At 44.4% G+C, this 27,744-nt stretch overlaps 1 protein-coding gene across 2 annotated transcripts; it reads right to left on the bottom strand.

Moving 5' to 3' along the window:
• Window positions 1-1,292: 1,292 nt before the first annotated feature.
• LOC147029766 (calumenin-B-like) lies at window positions 1,293-27,449 on the bottom strand. Of its 2 annotated transcripts, XM_085873091.1 has the most exons (7): window positions 27,294-27,449; window positions 13,294-13,541; window positions 9,227-9,414; window positions 7,340-7,506; window positions 5,959-6,019; window positions 3,499-3,698; window positions 1,293-2,999 (listed from the first exon to the last, which is right to left on the bottom strand). In XM_085873091.1, exons 2-7 carry the CDS (start codon window positions 13,524-13,526, stop codon window positions 2,892-2,894), a joined length of 957 nt encoding a protein of 318 aa, XP_085729217.1. In that variant the 5' UTR covers window positions 13,527-13,541; window positions 27,294-27,449; the 3' UTR covers window positions 1,293-2,891. The 2 variants fall into 2 exon arrangements, with proteins under 2 accessions (XP_085729217.1, XP_085729218.1); XM_085873092.1 differs by lacking the exon at window positions 13,294-13,541 and having other exon boundaries at window positions 27,294-27,312.
• Window positions 27,450-27,744: the final 295 nt, after the last annotated feature.

Genomic DNA, 27,744 nt, shown 5'->3' with positions numbered 1-27,744 from the left:
TTTTGTGGGTTTTTTATTTTTAGTTTTTATGTTTTTTTTTATTTAAGTTTTTGTATTTTTGCCCCCCCACCCCCGCCCCGCACTCAGGGGAGGGGATATGGGCTTGGTTAAAACAAACACATCAACCACACAACACCCCTTGACAAGGGGGTGACACAACCACACAACACCCCAAACAACACCCCCACCAACAGCACTCCATACACATGCACACAATCACCCATCAATGCTCAAACTACCGAAAGGAGAACCTGCATGTGTGCTTCTTATATGTGATTACTTTCAGAAAACAGACTTTTTGGTATTTCACAGTGGAATCTAGAAGTCTGTTATGCCATACACTTCTCAATATTGTTAAAATTGACAATCGATGTGTCATCTTTGTTTTTAAACAAGGAAGGTGACAGCTCCAAATAAATCCACAAACGCCTGAGTGTCGTATATGGCCACGGTGTGCCTTCAAAACTGGAGCAACCAAATAGGCTGCTGGCTTTAAGTGTGGAGATAGGTCCCTTGAAGTTGAGCCCAAGTCAGGATGGCTGGTCGATACAACCAACCAACAAAATGTCACCCAGGTACGGCCACAAATCATGGAGGATCGCTGCATCAAGATGTCCACAGTACTTGGAATGTCTCAAGGTAGCACCTTCACCATCATTCATGAAAGCTTTGGCATGTACACAATATATAAGCAAGATGGTTCGACTTAAACCTGAGCACTACCACTCACAATGAGTGACTCTGTGGTTGACACTCATTGCCCTCAAGGCCACTTGGGATGGGCACTAAAATGCTACCGATGAAAAGGTAACACCACCCAATAAACCCTAAATGAATCACTTCAAAGATCATTCCTTTCCAAGTCTTACTTTACATGACATGACGTCAACACAGCAGTATTCTCACAAAGCATGCTTAATAAGGGGACACAAAGTAACTCATGGGCTCTTGGCCAATGCTATAAAAGGACACAAATGATGACAGTAGATGAAGACAATCCAGATATGCAGCGTTTCTGCATTGCAAGTGATGCACGATGACAATGTGACATAGGGCAGGAAATGAACACAAAAAGACTTTAAGCGTGACAGCATAAGCAGCACATGGAAAAGGTGAGAGTATTAAGATCACTGATCAAAGGTGCAAGATGAGAAATGAAGAGTGACTTGACTTGTTCTAATTAAGATTTGAAGAGAAGGCAAAACGTGTTCTGTTGACAAGCACAATGTCATTGCAAGGTATAGGTGTAAAACTCAGACTTCTATGGAAATCAACGGCTGCTGCATTCAATGAACGGTGCCGACCTTTATTATAATTCTTACATTCGAGCCATCTTCATCAGATGCTCGAGTTACATGTTGCAGGTTTGCATTGGCTGTTTTCACTACAGCTGAACAACACTAGTACACAACCGACAATAAGACAAACAACCCGTATGTCATGGATAAGGGTTGAACAACATGTCATAAGGGGCCAAAATACTCATACATACACAAAAGGGGGGGATAATTTGACTCCCCCTGCCCCCAACCCGCCGCCTTCTCCTCTTGCATGTTCCATGCACTCCTCTTCCCCCTTCTTCGCGACTCAATTTCTCACTACCTTTTCTCTGATTTACCTTTGCTCAATTTCGCACACACTCCATCCATCACCTCACTCCTTTGCATATGTTGATTTCCTCTAAGGTCAAACAGGATATATCAAGGACTATTTCTATGAAAGAAATTACAAATATTAATAATTCTCATTTTCTAACACTGGCACAAATCACGATCATCATTGTCGGGAACAATTTTTTTTTAAATCAAGGAAAAAAAAAATTGACACAAACTTGGCATCCCAACCCCAACCGCGGTAAAACCACGAGGGTGTGTTGAAAAGTAGTTCCTCTTATTCTTTTTCTCCAAAACAGGAAATATAATCAAATAAAACAGATACTGACATCAGTCTTTATTCTACCATGGTGTGTATTTATTTCTCAACGTAATCACCAATGTGTTGCACACATTTCTGCCAATGTTCAAGTGGTTTTGTGATGCCGTTACAACAGAACTGTGCATCTTGCTGACTTAACCAGCACTTCACAGTGGCCTTGACATCATCGTCGGAAGAAAAATCTTCTTCTTGAAGGTGTTCCTTAAGGTTGGGGAAGAGATGAATATCTGGCGGAGCCAAGTCGGGCTTGATGACCATTTGTGGCGGTACCTCCGTTGAGCATCTCTTACTCTCAGAATCGTAATGGTGCTCCCAACTGTCATCTCCAGTCATTTCAACTCATCTTCAATCGGTCATCATAACTCTCATCTCCAGAGATTCACAGCACTGACAACATTGTGCTACCCTCTGCGATCTTGACTGATGTAGCACTGGAACATAGTGTCAGAATCACAAAACTTCATCCCTATCTGTGGGCAGCGCTAATGTGCGAGCTGCGCTTTGTTTCATTCGATCATCTTTACCCGTTTTGGAGAAAAAGAATAGGAGGCATTACTTTTCAACATGCCCTGAAATATATATATATATATATATATATATATATATATATATATATATATATATATATATATATATATACATCATCTGTATGGAATGGATCTTACACTCAGACATACATCTTCCTGCTTGAATATGTCATCAAGATCATTACAATGTCTGGCACATCTTCCTCGAGAGATCTGCCGAAGCCATTGTGACAATTTTGTACATCCCTGCCTAGCTTGTTGACATTAATGCATGTACAATTTCATTTCAGGGCATGAAAGGCTGTTTGTAACCAAAGGCACAGAATTATTGTGGAGATTGTCAGAACTCTATACTTTTTAAACCCAAACTAAAGACAGTTTTCTTGGATAGTATCTCACAAAGCATGGTATTTGGCAAATGCAGAGCTCTCAAAGTTCCTCGTGCTTCCTCGTGAGATCGTCGCCGTAGTTTGTGGCCTGACTGCCTACGAACATGCTCCAGTTCTCCAGGATCTCCTCCTTGGTAAGCTTGTCATCCTGCCAGAATAAAAGAAATTAGAAATCTCAACAATGTAAATCCTCATCAAGAATATCACCCCCATCGTTACCCACAATCCTTTTTACTCCAAATTACCCGACTAAATATACAAGCTTACTTGCAGGTTGTTCTCTTCTTGTTTGTTCATTCCTTTGCTTATTGTGTTCAACAGTTTCCCCAATGCCAGTTCACACCCTCTGTCACCTCACACTTCCATGAGCCTCATTCTTGGAAATAAAATATGAATGGTCACCATTTCTATTACCGGGCCGAGTCAAGCCCCATCACAGTGCGACTTATTATACTCCCAAAACGATACCTTGTATGCTCACCATCACCTTCTTCATCTGCCTCTCCCCACCCCCCTTTACACATAATTATGCTCCGATTCCTTCAACATTTTATTTTCATTCACGATTGAAAAAAACCCCCCAATAAAAACCAGCTGCAGAGTGAGTGAGATGCACAAGTACACACCAGTGCCTTATGTCTCCTCACCTTATCCTTGTCTGACTCCATAACCAAGTGTTTTGCCTCGGCCTGGACATGGTCATAACCAGCGGGCATAATCCATGCACGCATCTCCTGCCGATCCATCTTTCCATCCTGGTTTTCATCCCGAAACTTAACAAAATGCTCTCGTTCTGTTTTCACCCAATCTGGCTCCGATTCACCTTCTAGTGGCTCGTACATGTCACCTGTAGATATAAATCATGTATATATAAAGGGGGGGGGGAGCATTGATTGAAATTTGATTAGTGTGTGAGTTGGTGAAGAAAAAAATGATGAGGCAGTCGTCATCGAGGTTGATGCTGAATTAATTATCTTTAAATTATTTGTCCGAAAAAAAAAAGATTAGTTGAATTCATCAGTCCCATTTTAGACCTGATCATTCTACCTTGGACATGCTGCTTCAACTCTCCCAACAGTCTCAGACTGAGATCATGGCTGTCTCTCTGGACATACTGTGGCCTGCAAAAGTGTTCATCCCCTACCAAAAATGCCACATTTAGATGGGTTATGTAGAAACAATCTTTCCAAATTAACTTTTTTATTCCTAACTGAAGAGATCAAACGAAACACTGTTATAGTTGAAAGAGATTACATGTCAGGAATACCTGCAAAAAACATGTACAAGTCAAAATCCACTGGTTGTAAAAGTATTGAGCCCCTTTGGTCAGTATTTGTTGGAAACACCTTTTTCAGCAATGACTGCTATGAGTGTTTTTGGGTAGGGTCCCTACACCAGCTTTACACATTGAGATGGAGAAATATTTGCCCATTCTTCATGTGAAAATTGCTCTCGTTCTGCCAAGTTTGATGGGGATCGTTGATGGACTGCAATCTTCAAGTCTCACCATAAATGTTCAAGTCAGGACTTTGACTGGGCCACTCAAGAACATTTATTTTCTTCTTATTCAGCCACTCCAGTGTGGGCTTAGCTTTGTGTTTTGGATCATTGTCCTGCTGAAATGTGAATCTCCTACCCAGTTTCAGATTCATAACTGACTCGAGTAGGTTTTCATTAAGGATTCTCCTGTGCTTTGCACCGTCCATTGTCCCTTCTATCCTGACAAGCTTGCCAGTCCCTGCTGATGAAAAGCAGCTCCATAGCATGATGCTGCCACCACCATGCTTGATAATGGAGATTGGATTTTCTTCCACTTCTTAATGATGGATTTCACCGGACTCAAAGGGATAATGAGTGACTTTGAAATCTTATAACCCTCTCCTGAACTGTGTTTCTCCACCACTTTATGTCTGACTTCTTTGAAAAACTCCTTGGTCTTCATGTTTACCTTGTTGGTTGACCAAGTTAGTTGCACCTTCAAACTCCATAGATAAGAGTGGGTAAGCTTAATTTTTAAGTTAAACCACTGATTACATACAGTTGAAACCTATTACACTTATTTTGTAACCTTTCAAACAAATAATTTGCTCCTGAAGTGATTTTGGGTTCATTAGGAAGAGGGTTTGAATACTTATACAACTGAGAATCAAAAGAATTAGGATTTAATTTGCAGCTTCACGGAGTACTGCTCTCCCAGTTTGGCTGGTGCCCTTGCCTCACCCCTTGTATTCTTGGTGAAGTTGAAAGCAAGGCCCTCAAAACCATTGGGATCTCTCACAACAAAGCCGAGTGTCTCGGCCTGTTACTTTCAAATTGCAGATAGGTTGGTGGCCTCTGTGTATTCTACCACATCATTTTTGTCCCTCTTGCACCTTCTGCCCTCTCTTGGTTCTGTCCCTCGTAGGTTTCTGCAGGGTGCACACCATCTGCCAGTAACCCTCTCCTGATTAAACTACCAAAATCCAGGCTCATTGCTCACCTTCACTCATTTGGTCCTATTTTCTCTCGCCTGTGGAATCAACTTCCCTCGTCTGTTCAGTCCCATTCTTCCCTCCAAAAGCTTCAAGCAGCTGTTAACCACTACCTCAGGTCATCCCCCATCCATACTCATGATCTAGTCTACCCTAAATTACCTCATTCCCAAGCACTCTCACTTTCCAGGTTATTGTGGTTTTTTTCCCCCCTTCCCTCATCTTTTTTATTTTGTTTTGTTCGTCGTCAGTTAGTTTGTTCCTTTTCTGTTTCATCCCCAATGTCCCCTTCCTCGTCTTGCTGTGTTTCATTCAGCTTGTCCACCCCCATGTGTCCGTATCCCCTTGATCACACTCTCACTTGTACTCTGCTGTTGGCATTTCTCCCTTTCCAATTTGCTCCCTTCCATTCTGCTTTAGGTGTTCCATGGTTTTCCGGCAAAAAGGCCAGTGATTGCAATCTGTAAATGAATTTGATTTTATTCTCTGAAAAAGTGTTTTGTTACGGATGGCCAGGATTCATGAAGGTAGACAAGATGAGGTTCAGGAAAAGAGGGTCAGAATGCAGTGAGGTGTATAAATGTGGGAAGTTTAATGTGGGAATGCACAAAATGGCATTGTGGTGTGAAGATTTACCGAGGTACTCATCTACACTAATGAATCCATCTTGATTTTTGTCTATGTCCTCCATCGTTTCCTGTAGGCAAAAACAAAGTGTGACAAGTATTTTTCATAACTACTAGACACACTCGCTCCCTATGGGAGTGACCGGAAGGAGGGTGGAGGGTCATGTGTACGTGTACGTGTATGTGCGCCGTTGAGTTTTGGATTTCATGCTTTGTGCATTGATTGTATTTTCACACTCGCTTAGCCAATAATGCTTTAGATTTGGCCATGTTATTATTACTATTAATTTTTTTTTAATAACATAAACATGATCATTGTGCCATTATCATCGGATGGAACTGACCGATGAATTTGTGGTTATAATCTTTTTCTTACTTCCGAGAGGTGTGCGGACCAGCAACTCTTAGCCTATTTACACCACCCGTGTGTAGGTACATATGAGGCCCCGCGAGGAGGAGTGATGTAAGTGACATTTTTTTAATGATATGATGATGATCGGCTCGGATGATAGTGTAAGGGTTAAAATAGTGCTATATGGCATTAACTCCAAAATGGCCGATGTGTCCCTTACATCACTCCTCACGGCACCTCATATGTAGACATCCAGTTTTCTCAAAATTTACCTCGGATGAGTATTACACAATGCCAGCGACAAGTCGGAATGGGGTTATGTGTGGAATAGAATCGAGCCGTAATAGTGCCGAGGACTTAGACACAAGTTATAAACAATCCATATTCATTCCACATTTAATACAATGGCTAGAAAAATCAGACAGGCAATGGGATACATCATTCATGCATAGAAAGCATTTTTATTAGCTAATTATCATTGCGGTCTACCTCGATGCCGAGTTGGTTGTGGCGGCTCTGGTCGGTTAGTCTGTGGGGGATGTGATAAGCATAGAATGCCCTCAAGCACATCGTGTTTCCTCCAAATTTATTGGTCCAGTGTTAAACAACATTAGAGGCTGTTTAAGAAGAATGTTGGACGGCAATAGACTGAATAGTTTGTGGTTATAATCATCTTTACTTCTGGTAGGTGTGCCCCATGAAACGCCACGATTAGCTACCTGTACAGTGTACACCTTCACACGGCGTTTGGCCAAATAGGTAAATCCCATGGGGGAGAGAGGGAAATGAAGTCACTACAACTTCCGTCGTATGGCCCTAAGCCCCCCTGGCACGTTTGGTTGAGCTTGGTTAAGTAACAAAACTGAATGCATCGCGGTCAGACAGACACCAAATGGCGTAACTTAGTATGATAAAGCCATCTACAAACTCGACACAAACAACCCATCGACAATGAGGGATCAAACTGTTACGAAAACTGTGACCGCAAAGCCAGGATGGCAGAGACCCCATCACCATGAGCATGAGGTAATAGGCTCACCGTGAGAATGAGGTCTTTCATGTGTTCAAACTCCTCTGGGTGTGTAAATGCAACAAACTCCTCTTTTTCAAGTTCACCATCCCCGTTTTGATCAGCCCCTTTGAACCGCCGCTCATCACGGCCAACCATGCGTTTATAGTCATAGCCTGAAGTTGGACTTGAATCAACTGTTTGAGTATTGTAAAACAGGGAAGGAGGGGGACGAAAAGAAGAAAAGGTATTGATTATTTTTATTTTGATCAAACCAAAATACAGTTATGCTTTTTTTTTTAAGTAACAAAGCATAAACACTTAACCAAGCTTTGTGACCACGTTTTGTATGCAAAATCTAGGCTTAGGGAAGAGTGAAGAAACAAGGGGTAAAAAGGCAACAAACTGATATTGGGGCCCCAGGAGGAGAGGAAACACAATAACCTCAGGAAGGTTGTCCCACAAATGGAAGAATGGAGGAGTAGAAAGACTAGAGTTTGGTAGTTTAACTGAGAAGGAGTGTTCATACTGGAGTTGAAAGGGAGGGTTGGAGAGCTGAGAGAGAGAGAGCCAGACCAGAGGAGAGGTGGTAATCACAGGCCTCTGACTTGTCGGTGATATGAGAACAGCCCTTATGATTCGGCCTCGACATTGCAGGAGATTCCAACGATGTTAAGATTCCACAAAATCTGTGAGAGAGATGTGATGCTGTGGCACCAGCTCACAAGAAAGCACTGTACTCAAGAGCGACGGATAAAGGCCTTGGCGGCTTTGAGCAATTATGATTTTAATTGCTTTGAATAACCAAGACTGCCTAGTCGATAACCGACTTTGGAAGCCAGCTTTGCTATATGGTCAACCCAGGAGCAGTAATAGCAGAAGGTGAGGGCAAGTTGTTCTAGAACTGAACCTCTTCCAGTGGCTGACCAAGGAAATAAAGTTGGTTCATTTGGCAATTGTTCCAGAGTGACAGCGTGAGACTCCAAGATTTGCCAGGATTGAAAAAAAACTGTTCCCTTTATCAGACAAGCAAGCATCTTATAAAAATTTAAAATCAACAAAGAGTGATGCAACTGTTGTCTGCCTTTCAGTGTGATCGGGGTACTGCATGAGACAATATGGAATCGTCTGGAAAAAACAAGAGAGGGTTTTCCAGAGCATCAATGATGTCAATGAGGACAAGACTGAGTCCAAGACTGCCTTCTGGGCACTCCGGCCTCCACCGGAAGAGAAGAGGGGAGGGCTTCATTGGTAGCGATGCATTGACTGCACAGGCAGAGAGCTTCGAAAGCAAAGCAGGATGCCAGACGATAGGGTCCTAACCTCTTGATTGAGATCGAGTCTTTTCCCATTGATGAGAGAGGAGCAGCAGCATGTCCAGAGTTGAGTGATTGAGACAGAAGCCAAACTGATGGTCAGAGGAAAGACTTTACATCAGATGGACTATATGATTGCTTATAAATGGAAGTGAGCTTCATCACTACAATAATTTTCAAATCACATCCTATAACCCCCTGACCCAACCCCGTGTCTCCTCCCTCCCAAACTGTACATTACACACATCATTATCCTCTCTCCTCCTCTGGACCCCTATCACATTCCACACGATTTTCTCTCTCCTCCCATATTCATCCTTACCATTATTTTTCTCAACACTCCCACTCCCCCCGACACACTCTCACACCTTGTTTTCCATTAAGCTACATACAGAAAGATTTCAATCTCAGAAAATAAAAAAAGTAATTAAAACAACTTATTTTTCTCTTCCATCATACCAAACACGCACGCACGCACGCACGTACGCTCTACGATGTTGACTCATTCTTCTTGACAAAGTCTTGTATTCAAACACAGACCATTTAATCAAACTGTAATAAATTCCTGAGCAGGGAAAAGCACGGTGGAGGCCTTCCTTACAAGCTAGGGAACCAAACGTGGCGTTCCGGTATTCTTCCCACGACATCTTTCCACTGTTGTCGGAGTCTTTCCAGTGCTTGTCTGCGTACTCGTACACCCATCGACGCTGCGTGTGCTGAATCCAAGCACGTAGCTCTTCCACCGTCACGTAGCCATCTCCATCACTGTCGACCTTGTCCACAATCATGCTGTTCCCATGAAAACCAGACACAGTGCCATGAGATAATTATTACAAAACAATGGCATGTCGATTAAAAGTTGAAATCCAACTCCGGGCTTTCTACCAGCTACAGCATGCGTACTAATTGCAATTTTTAAAATAATCAGCGATGATTATTTATTTTCCATCTTACAGAGTTAATCAAACACAGCAACATGATCCTGTAATGAGGTTATTGAAAATTAATAACTGTAATCCATTACTGATACTTATGTTAAGACCTGCAATCTGATAAAAAGTTTCACTGATTTTCTAGGAATTGGGTTATAATTTAAAAAAAAAAAAACACAAATGTGCACATGAAAGATGCGTGTAAACCAATTATTTATTTATTCGGATATAGCCCGTGGCTGCTTGGCTGCATCATTCCCCCGCGGGCATGGCTGTGCTGTTGATGCAATGCCCCCCCCCCACCCCGTTACCAGTTTTACTCATTTCACCAACTTTGAACGGATGGCAGGCTGAATCAACCCGCCTGGTGTTAATTCAACAGTAATACAAGGGGCTTGAACTCAAGACGCTAACATCTTAAGCCAGCTTCCCGAACCGTTAAGCCAACACCAAGCTTATATAAAGTGATGGCGAAGCATAACACCGAGCAATGATTCTCTGTGTGGTCATGGATTTGGCACACTTGTTTAAAGCACAGCCTGTTCTACATCTGTTCTACATCTGTTCTACAGCCTGTTCTGTTCTACAGGGTAGCCAAAAGTCAGGAGTCAGATCGAATTTTGGTGGTTGGGCTGCAATAATTAATTTTTACCTTGTATATTATTTTAAATATCATCTTGTAAAAAATGTTTCAGTGTTTGCATGTTTGTTTGTGCAAGTCTGAAAAATCATAGAAAGAAAACGGCTGGACCAATCTCCACCAGATTTTGCATACGTGCTGGGGGTACCCAGGGTCACGTCATGGATACAACCCCCTGTCCCTGTCCCCCCTGCAAGGCATTCTCTGTATGTATGTATGTATGTATGTATGTATGTATGTATGTATGTGTGTGTTTGTACATCTCAAAAATCAAGAAACTGACCATAAAAGGAAATGAGGCCATTTGGCCCATCATTGCTGTGTTGCACTCAGGTTAATTTTTCCTGCAGCTTTAAACATCAATCTTCTTGATTGCTGACTCAAGTCTAAATAACCTGATCTCGATCAGGTGACCCAATTGATGTGGAATACCCAGCACTGCCAAATAAAGAACTGCATAGGGGTCCCAGCATATGTTGTGCATTGAAAAGGTTGAGTGTTTGTCTGTTTCTTTGTGTGGTTGAGTGGAGGTACTTCAGAACCTGGGCAAAGTTTTAAGCTACCACACGTTGGTCTTGATGTCCGTTTTGAGGCCACCAAAGGCCGCTATAAAATGTATATTGGGATTTGGGATCAGGCAATGCTGTCGCCAGCCTGCAGGGAAAAGGTAACCACCATGAGGCCAATAACTCCTTTCAATGTCCAACATGCCCAGAAACCAAAGCCGGGAAAAGCTCACCCAGCCGGACAGCACTGGGTAAACCGCCTACCCCCTACCCCCTCCCCCCCCCAATGGGAAGCAGGAAATTCCTCCTTAGAAAATGCCCCACGAAGTGCGGTTCGGAAGGCAGCGCCCTTGTTGTGGCATCGCTGATACCCAGAGTTCCCTAGGAAGTGACAGCACTTTCCCAGAGCTCAATGTCTCTGTCTCGTCTAACAGTCCTGCAGTGTGTGTGTGTGTGTGTGTGTGTGTGTGTGTGTGTGTGTGTGTGTGTGTGTGTGTGTGTGTGTGTGTGTGTGTGTGTGTGTGTGTGTGTGTGTGTGTGTGTACTATTACGAGCCTTTTAAAAATAACAATATATTTGGGAGTTTGCATGTGTTTTTATGCCTCTGCCGCTGGAGGCATTGTTTGTGGGCTATCTGTCCATGGGTCCGAACGTGCATGATAATTTTTCGTCACCACAATGACTTGTTACCACTGAAGGGATTTTCTTTTTACCAAATTTGGTACAAAGGTGTATTACGATGTAAAGATGAACTGATTCGATTTTTCGTTGAAAGGGTCAAAGGTCATGTGACCTTTTGCTAAAAGTAGCAGATTTTAGTTACTGCAATAACTTGTTAACCATAAAAGGGATTTTGACCAAACTTGGTACGGGTGTGCACTGTCATCCAAAGATGGATTGATTCAATTTTGGGTTCAACAGGTCAAAGGTCATGCGCCCTTTGAAAATCATTTTGTAGACCATAACTAGAGTTAGAAGCATCTGATTTCCCGCTTCTACTTAACTGTATGTCTGTCTGTCTGTCTGTCTGTCTGTCTGTCTGTCTGTCTCTCTCTGTCTCTGTCTGTCTGTCTGTCTGTGTCTCTGTCTGTCTGTGTCTCTGTCTGTCTGTGTCTCTGTCTCTCTCACACTCTCCCTTGGACCTTTAATTTTTCATGTGACTTTTAGGTGAGATCAAATGTAACAGTGGGTTGACGTTACAACTCTGGCAGAGGCATATCCATTCAATGCATTCACATCAAATTCTTCCTTTGAGTTTACTTTAGACAATATTAATCCTGTTGCTCCTGACTTTCAGGCCACCCTGTATACTGTGCTGATGGAGTTGAGTAATGGTTGAGTAATATGGAGTGGAAGTGTTTTGCACTGCAGTATAATTATTCCGATCTGTAGTGTCGCCGCGTCGCTCCACGATTGCCTCTTGACAAATGGCCGTCCGCTTTGGTTTTGGGAATTGATTTGAGTGGTGTCCTTTCAGACATGAGTGTCATTATGTCAGGTGAAATGACGATCTCCATAACATCCAAGGGTGCTCTCGTAGGGATTTGGCAAATTGGTTTTTCATTCGACTCTCAATGAATCTGAGAGATTATCCCAGTTTTACCTCAAAAACAACAAGCTAGCTGTTAATATGCTGTATCCTTGAAACAGGTCGGCCAGCATGTTCATATACTTATGAAAGAGGCCTCATCGGTAATTTTGATAAAGTTTGGGGTGGGATATGGGGCAGAGTCATGTGTAGACTACTCTGAGGGCTAAATACGCTTGTAGAGCTATTGTAGATTGTAGAGTTAAATACGTGGCCAGCAGGACATGTGCATGGTGAAAATTGGATAATTGTGATAATTGGACAATGAAAGTAGAATAATAACCCGACTCTGTGGCGTAATCGTTCGAGCGTCCGCTCTGAGTCTGGGAGGTCGGTGGTTCAAACCCCGACCGAGTCATACCAACGACCTTAAAAATGGTACGTGCTGCTTCCTTGCTTGAAGTTCAGCATTTAAAAAGTTAAGAGCACGGACAATCCCCACGGGTTGGCATCCATGAGGAGGAGGAAATTCCTCCTGAAGAATTGCCCTGGTGTGCGGTGAAAAAAGTGGCAGCATTGTTGTGATGTTGCTGTTACCCAGAGTGCCTGGGGAAGTGACAGCCAGAGTGCCCCCTCTTTCTGAGGGGTTAGATCCCTCCAGCCAATCACACACACACACACACACACACACACACACACACACACATCGGATCGACCCGTCCATTTGTCCATCCATCGACATGTTATTTAATTAATTTCCAACGTTCGTTTATGATCTATTAAGAATAACAATTGTGAGAAGCTCAGCTTTGTTCGAGCTTTGAACACCTTGACACAGATGAGATCTACAAATTTGAGGCCCAGTGCTTACCTCGGAGATGATTGATGGTCTCATAGCGTCGGATTTTTTTCTCCAAATATACAGCAGCAAAGAACAAACACCGCCCATTACATTACTCAGATTACTGTGACAAATTACTCAGCAACCAAGGTAATCAGTAAACAGTGGTGAATTGATTATTTTTTTTCCTTAAGTTATCCCAACGCCAAACGCCGATGCACCTGAGTCTGGTTTTGCTTTCCTCTGGGCTCAGCTTGTCGAAATCCTCCGCCTGCTTGCCACCCAGGAACGCATCGTGGTCATAACCAAAGTCCGTGTGGTCATCATGTGATTTGTCACTGAGAGGCTTCTCCTGAAGGACGCGCTCGTCAGGAGAATTGGGCTTAGCGACCGCGGCAGCCGCAATGGCCAGAAGGAAACCAGCGCCCAACATAAGAACACGAGCTGCAAGCATCGTTTTCTCAATAACCTGTTAATTCGGACATAATGACATACGGGCGATTCATTAAATGCTCAGCGGAATGAAACACAAAGTTCAAAAGTTCCAATATGACATCAATCATTGCTAAGTTCCCAAGATCAGTTTCAAAAGCACTCAACCCCACGCAGGTAATGGCCTGATAACAGCAAGTGCCTTACATGGAGTACGACTGGAGTACCTTATGGAGTACGACTCATTGAGGAATGTCAGAAATACAACACGGCACGGGTTTTTACTCAACAGGAAGAGCTTATTACCTTGGTTGGGATTGAATGAGATAGAGTGATTAAAACAAATACCTTCTTCTGATTTGCTTTGACTGTTGAGACGTTTCTGCTGCACTTGCTGATTGGGATCTCAAAGACCGAGAACATAAGGTTCGAGCTGCAACTTCAGACCAGCTACTCAAAATCATAGAGTTAGTGGTGTAGGTAATTAGCCATGGAGTTTGTGGTGTAGGTAATTAATCATGGTGTTCATGGTGTAGATAATTAGCCATGGAGTTCGTGGTGTCTATATATTAATACTGAAGGACCAATTTTGTGCTCCTCCTAGCGGTCGCGTCAATTTTTCTCAGTACTGTGACCTGAGAAGTTTTGACACTGTGTACAAATCAGGGGACTTCTTCACAAGGAGTAGTGTACACAAAAAATGTCGTGTACAAGGACGTTTTGTAGGCCTCATTAGGTAAGGCCATGGAATACATCAACTGGGATCCGGCTCTTACAAGAGCCGCCACTGGTTGTCATATTGGGCTCATGGAAATGAATCCGTCTGTGACGGGGTTTCGGCTCTCGATATATTAATCCTGAAGGACCAATTTTGTGCTCCTCCTCGCGGTCGCGTCACGTTTTTCTCGGTACTGTGACCTCGACTGATAGAAACTTCGTACCTGGAAGAGTGCATCGCACATAGTGGCAATAGTCAACTTTCAACTCTGAAGCATCTATATATTGTTATGGAAATGGCCCTTATTGGACTACTCAATATAGGATTAGCTCAGATCCCCCATTAAATGCATGTATCGTTAGGTTGTTTAGTAAAATGGATGTTATATGTGTGTCGGGAGTTGAAAGAGGCTGCATTATTGTTGTGCGGTGGTGGTGGTGGTGGAACGAGAACTCTCTCTTCTTCCCCATCCCGGATGAGGCCCCGCCCAGTTGGATGAGAGGATGTGGCCAAAAAGAGGAAGTGACGCGAAGGGGAGGAGTTTGTCAGCAGTCGCTGAGGAAGGTGTGCTCGTGTGTCGAAGGAGCGAACAGGAGAGCAAGCGAAGACCTCGTGAACAACTTCAGTTTGGAGACGTGCAAAACTGCAATCAGTTGAGAGGGTGCTCGTGTGTCGAAGCGAGCGAACGAAGGCTTCGGATAAAAGAGTATTGTGTGTGGAAAACAACAGGCGGGTTTTCGAGGCGTACTCAGAGTGGCTTCGAAGCGAGAGAAACGAAGGCTTCGTGAAAAGGTTGAGTTTTGAGAAACGGCAGTCGGCTTTGAGAGGTTGCCTGCACGTCGACTCTGCCCTTTTGGACAGTGGGAGAGGCAGTCTGCACGTCGAGTCGACGATCGACTCATATGGGGAGGTGATCGACAGGTTCAGCCTGCGTCTGGCCGCGGAGTCTCCGTACTTACTCACCTCACGGCTCGACACATCTGGCAATCTGCCTGCGGAGCTCGGGACCTCGATTTGGGCCTTGGCTGGTGAACGGGCCAGGCCTGGATTTGTATGCTGGACCATGAGAGAGATCAGCTGAGGCCCATTGTTGACCTTATGCAGGGTCAGAGCACGCGGAGACCGCGTGCGGTGCGAAGGGGGAAAAAGGAGGACGAGCTCCATTTCGCCACGCGGGGCGTTCGAGCTGGGGCTCGAATCCGTGGACATCCGCCTGTTGCGAGCGATATTCGTGCTTTTGACACTGTCCTCTCGTACATGAAACATCACCAAGTACTCCGTCTTGTCTTGCATGCATGCTGTCTGTCCTTGTCTGCACGTTGTTTAAGGCATATCTCGGTAGCGACCCCCTTGAAACCTGTAGTCCGTGGTTCCCTAGTTAAGAACGGGTTGAGGAGTGTTTATAAAAACAGTCGTGAATTTTGCTCGTGTTCTGATCCCCGATGTTCCCCAATAAATCTGGTCAATTCGTATGAAGTTGCCGCTATGGATTAATTTGTGTCACGTCGAGGAACGCTCCGTTCAATTGGCATATAAAACCAAAAATGGTTACAGACTGGCAGAAAATGCTCGGCATCTGACAAAACCAGTCTGTAACCAGGGGCTCTATTTCCCCAACTGGCAAGGTACAAGGATTACGTTGGTATCGCGATTGAAGGCGCGCGACCCGAGGCCTGTGTTGAGCCGGCCGGCTTTATAAATCCCGGAGATGGTGGTGGTGAGGGTGGCGCCTAGGACCAGGTGAGAATCCCGCCACTCCGGATCCGCAACATTTGGTGTCAGGAGAGGGATATTTGGGCCAGTGGTGCATTTTGCACCCCGGACATTGGTTACGGAAAAAAACGGTCCAAATTTGATTTAAATTTATGTTTGAGCGGATCGGAGGAAAAACTTGCAAATTATAAAGAAAATGGAGCCGTGGGTTTTGGCGGCACGGCTCCACCTTAGCGCGACACGATGCGGGAGGTGGCTAATTATAGTGGAATGAACGGTACAACACGAGGCGGAGGCTCCCAGCCACCGGTTCAGACCACGTAGTCATGGCATGGGCCATGGCAGGCATGGCAGGACGACTGCGTGAACATTGGCAAGCTGCAGACACAATTGGGGGATGCCTTAGAAGAGGTGAGGAGTTATGAAGATTATATAAAGGAGTTGCAAATTGAAATGGAAGAGGCACAACGGCACGCAGACGAGATTCAGAAAAAGGATGTGTACGGTGGGTCATAACAAGTGGCCGATATACGGGAACGAATTCGGTGGCTGAAAGAGGACGTAGCCAACAGAGTTGACGAACAATGTGGAAAAAAGAATTTAGTAGTGTTCTATACCCGTAATTTGGAATATGAGAAGAGCAAACTGACCAAAAGAATAGAATCTCCCAGGATAGGAAGAAGTTGGAGGAAGAATGGAAAAAAAGCTAGAAAAGGAAAAACGTGAACACGATTTGGAACTGAAACAACTGAAGGAAGAGGTAAGATCAGGCAATCAGATAAGAGAAAGCCTAGAACAGAAAATAACCAGTTGGTGTCAAAGCCACCCAATGCTCGCCTGTTTATACATTTATCGTTTTTAAGACGAGTGTAATAATTTATATTTTTTATAATTCTCTAACAATTTTTTTTTTGGCGGGGGGGGGGGGGGTTGGAAATCACTAAAAACATGTAGAAATGCAAATAAAAAATTTTCTCTAACAATTTTTAATTTTTTTTTCTCTAACAATTTTTTTTTTTTTTGGAGGGGAAACCAAGTCCAAAATCTTATGGCATGATCCTTGGACCATACCTAACCCCCCCCCACCAAATTTCGTCGAAATCCTAATCACTTAAAACATGTAGAAATGCAAAAAAAAAGAAATCGAAATTTTGTTGAAAAAAATAAGTTGCAAAAACATTTTTTTCTCTAACAATTTTTTTTTGTGGGGGTTGGAAATCACTCAAAACATGTAGAAATGCAAAAAAAAAAAATTTTTGTCAATTTTTTTTGGGGGGGTTGGAAATCACTTAAAACATGTAAAAATGCAAAAAAAATTCTCTAACAATTTTTTTTTTGGGGGGGGGGTTGGAAATCACTTAAAACATGTAGAAATGCAAAAAAAAGAAATCGAAATTTTGTTGAAAAATTTTTTTTTCTCAATTTTTTTTTGGGCGGGGGGGGGGGTTGGAAATCACTTAAAACATGGAGAAATGCAAAAAAAAAAGAAATCGAAGTTTTGTTGAAAAAAAAGTTGCAAAATTTTTTTTTCTCTCAATTTTTTTTTTTGGGGGGGGGGTTGGAAATCACTTAAAACATGTAGAAATGCAAAAAAAATTCTCTAACAATTTCTTTTGGGGGGGGACCAAGTCCAAAATCTCATGGCATGATCCTTGGACCATACCTAACCCCCCCACCAAGTTTCGTCGAAATCCGTCGAGGAGTTTTTCCGTAATACAAAAAATTTAACATTTTCACGCTCACGCTCACGCCGGCGGTATCACTATAGCTCTCTGTTCCTCGAACAGGCGAGCTAAAAAGAGGAAAGAAATATCTGGAGCAAGGGAAGGAAGAATTGTTGGAAAAGTTAAAACAGTTCGAAGAACTACAGGGAGAAATGAGTAAAGTAGAGTGGAGTACCTACGAGTTGGAAAAAGAGAAGAGCAAACTGAACGAAAGAATAGAGGAAGAGCAAATTAGTAATTCCGGGATAGAGAGAACTTGGAAGAAGAATGGAAAACAAAGCTGGAAATGGAAAAACGGAAACACGATTTGGAATTGCGACAACTGAAGGAAGAGGTAAGAACAGGCAATCAGGAAGGAGAAAGCCTAGAACGGAAGATAGAAAGAAAAGAGGAATTTCTGGAAATTATCAAGGAATACGGTAAGAAAATGGATGAAAGGAGGGAAGCATTGGAAAGTGGTGTGGAGATGAGGAAGGCATTCAGTAAGAGAATGGACGAAATGAAGGGGGAAGCATGCAAAAAAGGTGCGGAGATGAGGGAGGAATTAGAAGAAAAAAAAAGCTTCTGAGTTACGGAAACACCAAAACAAAGAGACGGAATTACAAAACGAACTGAGGATGTTAAGGGAGGAAAGAAAGAGAACGGATAGTGAAACGTTAAGGAATCACACTGTGCAGATCGAACAGTTAGAAGCCAAGGCCAGATTAAAGAATGAGATGCAAGAAAGAGTAGTGAAGGAACAACGAATGAGACAGGAAAAGGAAATCAACCAAGTGAAAGAAACGACGAGATTGGAGAAGGAAGAACATGAGAGACGGTGGGAGAGGAAACAAGAAAGAGTAGTGAAAGAACAACGAATGAAGCAGGAAAGGGAGATCAATAAACTGAAGGAAACGATGAGATTGGAGAATGAAGAACATGAGAGACAGTGGGATAAGAAACAAAAAGAACAAGAAATGAAGCAGGAAAGGGAAATTAGCCAATTGAAGGAAACGATGAGATTGGAGAAGGAAGAACAAGAGAGACAGTGGGATAGAAAACAAAAAGAAAACGAATTTGAAACTGACCAACTAAAGGAGGGAGGAAAGTTGGAGTACGCGGAGATGGAAAAACTCCGTAAAAATAACGAACAACTCAAAAGGCTGAGAGGAAGAACAACTCGAATGGAAAAGAAAATGGAGCCAGGAAGTAGAACAGCACAATAATATGGGATGTGTGACATCACCACAGGGAGTAATGTTAGTGGTGCGGAACTTGATTGACATCACTCGTCGGATGACACCACAATTAGAGCAAACCCTGGTGAAGGAGACATTGAGGGAGCATACGGGGTTGTTGACGAATGAGATACATTTTGAGCAGGTCCAGCATGTGGAGCTGACAGCCCCAGAGGAGTGTGGTGAACCGATGATGAGCAACCTGCTGGAGAGAAGCGACCGGACAGAGGTGACTCTGGAACGAAGCAGGTACATGGGTACATGCATATATGGTGTGGACGATGAGCTTATGGTATAAATTGAATTTTATGTTAATGAAGAGACTCTGTCCGATGGGGTGCACGTATGCGTGACCCCTGAAGGTGTGTGTGGAGTGCCTGTGAATGAATGCTGTGAGCCCACAGTCCAGACTACAGCACCGGTATGTGCTGCCGAGGCCGAAGTGTGTGTGGGTACTCACCTGGCGGTCGAGAATGTAGCCCTGGAGTGCGAGGCAGTAGGTCAGTACACAGGCAAGGTTGAAGGTGTGGAATGTCAACACATAACCTTGGAATGTGTGCAGCCTGCTGTGTGTGGGAGTCCTGAGCATGGAATGAGTGGTGACATAGGAAATAGGTTTGAGGTGCAAGGGGAAATAGAAATGCCACCAAGACAGAACTTGAGGCAGGGGACGGAAACCATAATGGATAGCTCTGCATGGGTTCTTACAGAGTTGGAGGTGATGCATCCAGGAGCAGTTTTAGATTGGATTTTAGAAATCCAATTTAGAAATTTGATTTTAATTTCTCTAGCAGCCTCACAGGAATTTTGGAGTGGAGTGCAGATGAGTGGCAGGCGGCACTTGGTCTTCAGACCTTTCTGAGCACACGAGTGGTTTGGCTAGCTGAATGGGGCTTATCTGTCTTCAGGGAGTTATGGAGAAGAGGGGGAGGCCGTTCCACCAAATGGGGTTTACCTGATTTCTGTGAACCCTGGAGAAGAAGGGGAGGCCATTCCACTGATTGGGGTTTACTTGATTTCCGTGAACCATGGAGAAGAGGGGGAGGCTATTCCACCGATCGGGGTTTACCTGATTTCCGTGAACCCTGGAGAAGAGGGGGAGGCCGTTCCACCGATTGGGGTTTGCCTGACTTCCGCGAACCCTGGAGAAAAGGAGGGGGTAGATCACAGCCGCCATTGAGGCGTGACCCCCTTGAGCCGTGGCGGAAAGGCGGCGGGGTCATGTAATGGGAAATGAGGGATTTGTTCCCTCACTCCCCTTCCAATGAGCCAAAGAAGCAGGCCATATGGGGATGTGGAATTTTTGATTGGAAATTGTACCGAAAGTGTTTGCAAATTGAGAGATGACAGAAGGCATGAGAGTGGCACGAGTGGATTTGGGTGATTATTAAAAAAAGTGGTGGAGACGTTACAGGCAGAACGTTAAACGCACCCGAAACAAGTGGATGACAAAGAGTGGCTTGTTTGAGGAAAGATTGAAATGCCTGGTTAGAACCATGCAGAGGTTCCATGGGACTGGTGAAGAGATTTTGATGTCTCGTTTAAATTGTTGGAAATAAACGATTAGGGCAGTATGGAGGATGCCAGCGGACGACGGACGTAGAGACAAATTGATTGGGGTTCGATGAAAAAGTGTACTAGTTAAATGTGATGACCAAGTGGGATCCGAGGGACGAATGTGTTGTTTTCACATAAATGTGAAAGGTGTTGGATGGTGTTGTGGGCTGGGTGTGCGGCACTGTGGAATGAATGACTAAAGTGTTTGGGTGAATGGCGTGATTGTGCAAATGAGGAGAGTGAGTGCGAACAACGTACCCTGTCGGTGGGAGTCTCTTAACCAAGTTAGTGTAGGTTAGGGGGACTTAGAGGATTTGACATAGATTCTGGCTGCTGTTCCATTCTGCAGGCAGACTGCGAGGGGTAGGTGCAGGCCAAGGTATGGGGATACTAGCTGGGAGTGTGACATGGTATGGGAAGTTGGTGAGTCAGGAAATAGAGCAGCAGGGCTTTGGGGGTTCCTGGCAGGTGAAGGCTGTCAGAGGTGCCAGGAGAGCACCGTAGGGTTCAGTGCCAGGAGAGCATAGTAGGTTCAGTGCCAGGAGAGCACAGTATGGGTGCTATGAGAGCACAGTATGGGTGCTATGAGGGCACAGTATGGGTGCTATGAGGGCACAGTATGGGGGCTAGAGAGAGCCACCCTTTGTTTGGAGCACCAGAAGCATGCTCAGGTGAACCCCGAGGTCGCTGAGTGTCCTCCACCTCCGATTGGAAGCAGGCAAAGAGGCCTAGTAGTAGTCACACTCCCCAGACAGTGAGTTATGCCTGGCACCACCAAATGGAAAAAGACAAATAAGGGCCTTGCATCGGTTTAATAAAATGGAACAGTGTGCCAGGTCAGGAAAAATAGGTCATTAGGATCATTCTAGCCATAGCAGGGTTTGTCACATTGTCTAGAGCTAAAAGTGAATGGTTAGGTTCGATGGACTCTCCTCTGCACCATTCATGCGTGACACCTGGTATGAGTAATGTTGATGGGAGAATTTGCTAACAAGGGCCAGGCTAGGTAACCATCTCCAAGTGCCAGAGAGGCCACCAGTATGTCATGAGCACACACCCACAAAGATAACAGTTGAGTAAGAAACACACCATCCTGTCTGAAAAAGAAAAAAAAAAGAGGAAGGAAGAAAAAAAAAAAAAGAGAACTTAACCAAAATAAGTCAGGCAAGGAAGGTTAAGGGTACCGGTCTGAGGTACCTGGTCTGATATCTCACCTGGTCTGAGGTCATCACTCCCACTTGCGTCCTCAAGAACACCTCCAAACTGCATTTGCTTACCATCGATATCACCGTGCCACCATTGCTGTGTCACCTGCTGTCCGATGCAGGGCTTGTTGCCTGCTGCTGCTTGTGAGTAGGCCATATGGGCCAAAGCATTTTTGTGGGCCATTGAGGCCAAAGTGCTTTTGTGGGCCGTTGCAGCCAAAGATTTGTGCCATTTTGTGGACTCAATGAACCTAAGAACTCTGAGATTAAGCCACTGGGCCGACTGAACTCACCTGGTGAGAGGCCAATAAGGCCATGAAATCGGGAAACCCTCAGGGGTGAATGGACGATACTGCCGGGAGGGGGCATGAAGGAGCGAACACATGAAAGAACTTTGAACCTTTGAATGTCCTGCTCCTATGCAAATGTGGTGTTAAAAGTAAAATTGAATGCCCTCCCGTTCAAATCCATAATTAGAATGTTAAGTAGTGTGCACAGAGTACGAATTTGTTGTTAGATTGGTGACCCAACACACTAGGATAGGGATATGCCAATCTTACTGTGACACTGATTTTTGGAGTTAAGTGCTTCCCATGTTGTGGGTTAGAGGAGATGGGAGATCTGTGCTGTACGTTAGACAGGGCCATTGCCGTGGGCTGCCCCAGATGGAGGCTCCGTAGAGCCTCGGGAGACAGGTGGGGGTAGTGTTACGGAAATGGCCCTTATTGGACTACTAAATATAGGATTAGCTCAGATCCCCTATTAAATGCATGTATAGTTAGGTTGTTTGGTAAAATGGACGTTATATATGTGCCGGGAGGTATAAGAGGCTATATTATTGTTGTGCGGTGGTGGAACGAGAACTCCCTCTTCTTCTTCCCCATCCCGGATGAGGCCCCGCCCAGATGGAAAAGAGGGTGTGGCCAAAAGAGGAAGTGACGCGAAGGGGAGGAGTTTTCGGCAGTGGCTGAGGAAGGCGTGCTCGTGTGTCGAAGGAGCTAACGGGAGAGTAAGCGAAGACCTCGTGAACAACTTCAGTTTGGAGACGTGCAAAACTGCAGTCGGTTGAGAGGGTGCTCGTGTGTCGAAGTGAGTGAATGAAAGCTTCAGAGAAAAGAGTATTGTGTGTGGAAAAACAACAGTTGGGTTTTCGAGGTGTGCTCGGAGTGGCTTTGAAGCGAGAGAAACGAAGGCTTCGTGAAAAGGTTGAGTTTTGAGAAATGGCAGTCGGCTTTGAGAGGTTGCCTGCACGTCGAGTCTGCCCTTTTGGACAGTGGGAGAGGCGGCCTGCACGTCGAGTCGACGATCGACTCGTATGGGGAGGTGATCGACAGGTTCAGCCTGCGTCTGGCCATGGAGCCTCCGTACTTACTCACCTCACGGCTCGACACGTTTGGCGATCCGCCTGCGGAGATCGGCACCTCGATTTGGGCCTTGTCTGGTGAACGGGCCAGGCCTGGATTTGTATGCTGGACCGTGAGAGAGATCAGCTGAGGCCCATTGTCGACCTTACTCGGGGTCAGAGCGTGCGGTGACCGCGTGCGGTGCGAAAGGGGCAAAAGGAGGACGAGCTCCATTTCACCACGCGGCGCGTTCGAGCTGGGGCTCAAATCCGTGGGCATCCACCTGTTGCGAGCAACATTCATGCTTTTGACACTGTCCTCTCGTCCATGAAACATCACCAAGTACTCTGTCTTTTCTTGCATGCATGCTGTCTGTGTCCTTGTCTGCACGTTGTTTAAGGCATATCTCGGTAGCGACCCCCTCGAAACCTGTAGTCCGTGGTTCCCTCGTTAAGAACGGGTTGAGGAGTGTTAATAAAAACATTGTCGTGAATTTTGCTTGTGTTGTGATCACCGGGGTTCCCCAATAAATCTGGTTAATTCGTATGAAGTTGCCGCTATGGATTAATTTGTGTCGTGTCGAGGAACGCTCCATTCGATTGGCATATAAAACCAAAAATGGTTACAGACTGGCAGAAAACGCTCGGCATCTGACAAAAGCAGTTTGTAATTGGAGGGGGAGCACTCGGTAGAGTGAAAAACCTCCGCCACCAATACTGCTGGGTCACTTAAGTGAACCTGATATCCTATTAATTGTAGGTCAAAACGGATCAGACTCTACTGAACCACAATTGAATAAACTAAATGAGATCGACGGGCATGTAGAAATGCCCCAAAAAAAATTGAAATTTTTTTGAAAAAAAAAGGTGTAAAATTTGTTTTTGTTTTTTTTTTCTTTGACAATTTTTTTTGGGGGGTTGGAAATCACTTAAAACATGTAGAAATGCAAAAAAAAAAAAAATCAAATATTTTTTTCAAAATGGCCGCCATTGCGGCCATATTGGACATTGGACCAAGTCCAAAATCTAATGGCATGATCTTTGAACCATACCTAACCCCCCCCCCCCCCAAGTTTCGTCGAAATCCGTCCAGGAGTTTTTCCGTAATACTGTTCACAAACAAACAAACAGACGGGTGAAAACAGTAACCTCCGTCCATCTTCGATGGCGGAGGTTAACCAGGGGTTCTTTTTCCCCAACTGGCAAGGTACAAGGATTACGTTGGTATCGCGATTGAAGGCGCTTGACCCGAGGCCTGTGCTGAGCCGGCCGGCGTTTTAAACCCCAGAGACGGTGGTGGTGAGGGTGGCGCCTAGGACCGGGTGAGAATCCCGCCACCCCGGATCCGCAACAATATTAATAATGAAGGACCAATTTTGTGCTCCTCCTAGCGGTCGCGTCACGTTTTTTCTCGGTACTGTGACCTGGACTGAAAGAAACTTCGTACCTGTAAGAGTGCATCGCACATAGTGGCAATAGTCAACCTTCAACTCTGAAGCTTCTATATATTAATACTGAAGGACCAATTTTGTGCTCCTCCTAGCGGTCACGTCACGTTTTTCTCGGTACTGTGACCTGAGAAGTTTTGACACGGTGTTTGTACGTCAAAGTAGACACGTGCAGAAATCAGGGGACTTCTTCACAAGGAGTAGTGTACACCAAAAATGTCGTGTGCAAGGACGTTTTGTAGGCCTCATTAGGTAAGGACATGGAGTACATCGACTGGGATCCGGCTCTTACAAGAGCCACCACTGGCTGTCATATTGGGCTCATGGAACAGAATCCGTCTGTGACGGGGTTTCGGCTAGTAGGTAATTAATCGTGGAATTTGTGGTATGGGTAATTAATCATGGAGTTTGTGGTATGGGTAATTAATCATGGAGTTATTGGTATAGGAAATCAGCCATGGAGTTCGTGGTGTAGGTAATCAGCCATGGAGTTCGTGGTGTAGGTAATTAGCCATGGAGTTCGTGGTGTAGGTAATTAGCCATGGAGTTCGTGGTATAGGTAATTAACTATGGAGTTAGTGGTGTAGGTAATTAGCCATGGAGTTAGTGGCGTAGGTAATTAGCCATGGAGTTAGTGGTGTAGGTAATTAACCATGGAGTTCATGATATAGGAAATTAACCATGGAGTTAGTGGTGTAGGTAATTAACCATGGAGTTCCTGGTATCGGTATTCAGCCATGGAGTTAGTGGTGTAGGTAATTAGCCATGGAGTTAGTGGTGTAGGTATTTAGCCATGGAGTTAGTGGTGTGGTTAATTAGCCATGGAGTTGGTGGTGTGGGTAATTAACCATAGAGTTAGTGGTATCGGTAATTAGCCATGGAGTTAGTGGTGTGGGTAATTAGCCATGGAGTTAGTGGTGTAGGTAATTAACCGTGGAGTTTGTGGTCTGGTAATTAACCATGGAGTTTGTGGTGTCGATAATTAACCATGGAGTTTGTGGTGTCGATAATTAACCATGGAGTTTGTGGTATGGGTAATTAATCCTGGAGTTATTGGTGGAGGTAATTAGCCATGGAGTAAGTGGTGTAGTTAATTAGCCATGGAGTTAATGTTCAAAGTAATTAACCATGGAATTTGTGTTGACAGAATTTGCCATGGCTTCAACAGGTTGATATTGGTAATTGGTATATTGCTCTAAATGAGGATTCTAAGTTGACTGGTGATACGGTTGAGGAAATACACCACCATACAAGTCTCATTTGAGTTCCTGTAAAAAAATTATTGGGGACACCCAGTAATTGTAAGAATGATGAATCATTGCTCCCTACTCAGTATGATTTAAATTTCTACATCAATCACAGTTTTGGAATACTATTGAGGTTAACATTTCTACCACAACATCATGTGCCATGCCATAGCGAAACAGCGTGAGCATGGAGATAGCGCTATCCATTTGTACACAAACCTTGCTGATAACACGGTCATGGTGTCCCTCTCAATGAACCAGACATGCAAATACTCAGTGGCCTTGAGGTCGTCGTAATTGCCAATCACATTGTAGCAGGGGATTAATGAAAGGGGAACGTGAGAGAAATGAGGAGAGGATGCACAAAAATAGGGCATGTATGTAGGATATGGAGGGTATTTGTTGGTGAAGGTAGGGGGAGAGTGTCGGAAATTCTGACATAGCTGCGTACGTAATAAATATATGAACTTGACAGCAGTGAGGACAATAAATAGACAGCACTGCATCCAATTTCAAATCCCACTCAATGGCACATGGAACCTGACCTGAAGACAGTGATGCAATGAGAAGTAATATAGTGACGTCATACACCTTGCTCGTGACGCATCTCGTCTAGATCGTCACGAGATCGTCTACAAGCACACGTATTGACATAGCAGGCAATTGTCCAAAATGCAATTAGTTACATATCAATTGACAGGGTCCGTTGTTCTGTTGTTCCATGGTTGTTCCGAGATAAAAATCAAGATGGGTAATAAAGCCCCACCCAACCAACTAATTCTCCGCTCTCTCACCCTCCTTTTACATTACTTTTGGTCCATTCCTGCTTCTTCCCCAGTTTTCCCTTCCATTAAACCTTGTGTTGGCTTAATGGTTAAGGTGGCTCGCTTAAGATCTTTAGGTCTTGAGTTTGAGCCCCTGTCTACCGTTGAATAAACACTGGGTGGGGTTTACTCAGCCTGTCATCCTTCCGAGGTTGGCAAAATGAGTGCCGGCTTACTGGTAACAGGGGCACTGCATCAGCGGCACAGTCCTACTTCCAGAAAATGATGCAACCAGCAGCAACAGCCTGCGTACGATAACTTGCTCCCCTTGGCACTTCTGCGATTGAGCGTGTTCGCCCCCTGCGTCCCATTCCCCCTCCATTTGTTCTCGTTCTCCCCGTATCCTTCCTTCCTCCAAGTCTCCCTCGATGTGGCCTTCCCACCCTGCTGTTCGTGTGTTCCCACCGTCCTCTCTTTCCGCTGTATGTCCTGATACTTTCTGAGTTGCAGCTCTTCCATGAGCCTCGACTCTGCGTGCAACACACATATGTTTCACCCGATAAAGTTTTCCACCAAATCACAGGATTTGGGGGAAATATTACGTTTGAATGGAGAATATCTGCGTTTTCTCCAAATTGAGCTCATTGTGCATTTACATAACGTCAGCAAACGTGGCTCCAAAACGAGTGAAAGTATTGTAATAATAATAATAATAATTATTATTATTATTCTTTAAATTAAAGTGTTTCACCAATTAAACCAAAACGTAAAACATTCGATTCGTGAACGTAGTCGCGGCGTAGTGAATGAAAAAAAAAAAAGGCAGAAACTTGATATCAAAACGAGAAACTTACAACAAGCTGAACAAACAGAAACAGAAGTCTCCAAAAACCCACTAACTCTCCACGAGCACGAAACTATTAGAGAAGACTCCCAGTTACATTAAATCAGTGCAATGGGAACCAATCAACGCGCAGATTGCAATCGTGACGCCGATGCCGATGAGCACGGTGATTGGCGGGATTGCTGGCGGTTGCCGAGTGGGCAAATGTGATTGGCCGGTAGGCGCCACGTGCGCAGCCGCCGCAGCTGGAATTTTGAAGGCTGTTGAAGTTGAGTGAAGTTTCCTGCTGTTCTTGGGTATAAACACCAAACAGCCCTTCGTACCTGCATTCCCTCATGAACGTCAACTTATTTTATTTTTTTTAATTTTGTTTCTCTTTAATTAGCCTTTCTACTTTAATTAATTCGTGAAACGCCCCAAATAAACTTGCCATTAACGTTCGACTGGTTACCTGTTGCTGT

The sequence above is a fragment of the Eptatretus burgeri genome, chromosome 3 (assembly GCF_056783735.1).
Source record: "Eptatretus burgeri isolate ZD-2024b chromosome 3, Ebu_testis_v1, whole genome shotgun sequence".
NCBI classification, from domain to species: domain Eukaryota; kingdom Metazoa; phylum Chordata; class Myxini; order Myxiniformes; family Myxinidae; genus Eptatretus; species Eptatretus burgeri.
The sequence above is the reverse complement of the archived record's forward strand: the minus strand, read 5'-3'. Positions and strand labels throughout refer to the sequence as shown.

Coding starts and splice junctions, on each gene's coding strand:
- LOC147029766 (XM_085873091.1), bottom strand. CDS start 13,526: ATGCTTGCAGCTCGTGTTCTTATGTTGGGCGCTGGTTTCCTTCTGGCC. Junction 9,415..13,293: donor GAAAGCAAAACCAGACTCAG/GTGCATCGGCGT, acceptor TCATGGGAACAG/CATGATTGTGGACAAGGTCG. Junction 7,507..9,226: donor CACGTTTGGTTCCCTAGCTT/GTAAGGAAGGCC, acceptor ATACTCAAACAG/TTGATTCAAGTCCAACTTCA.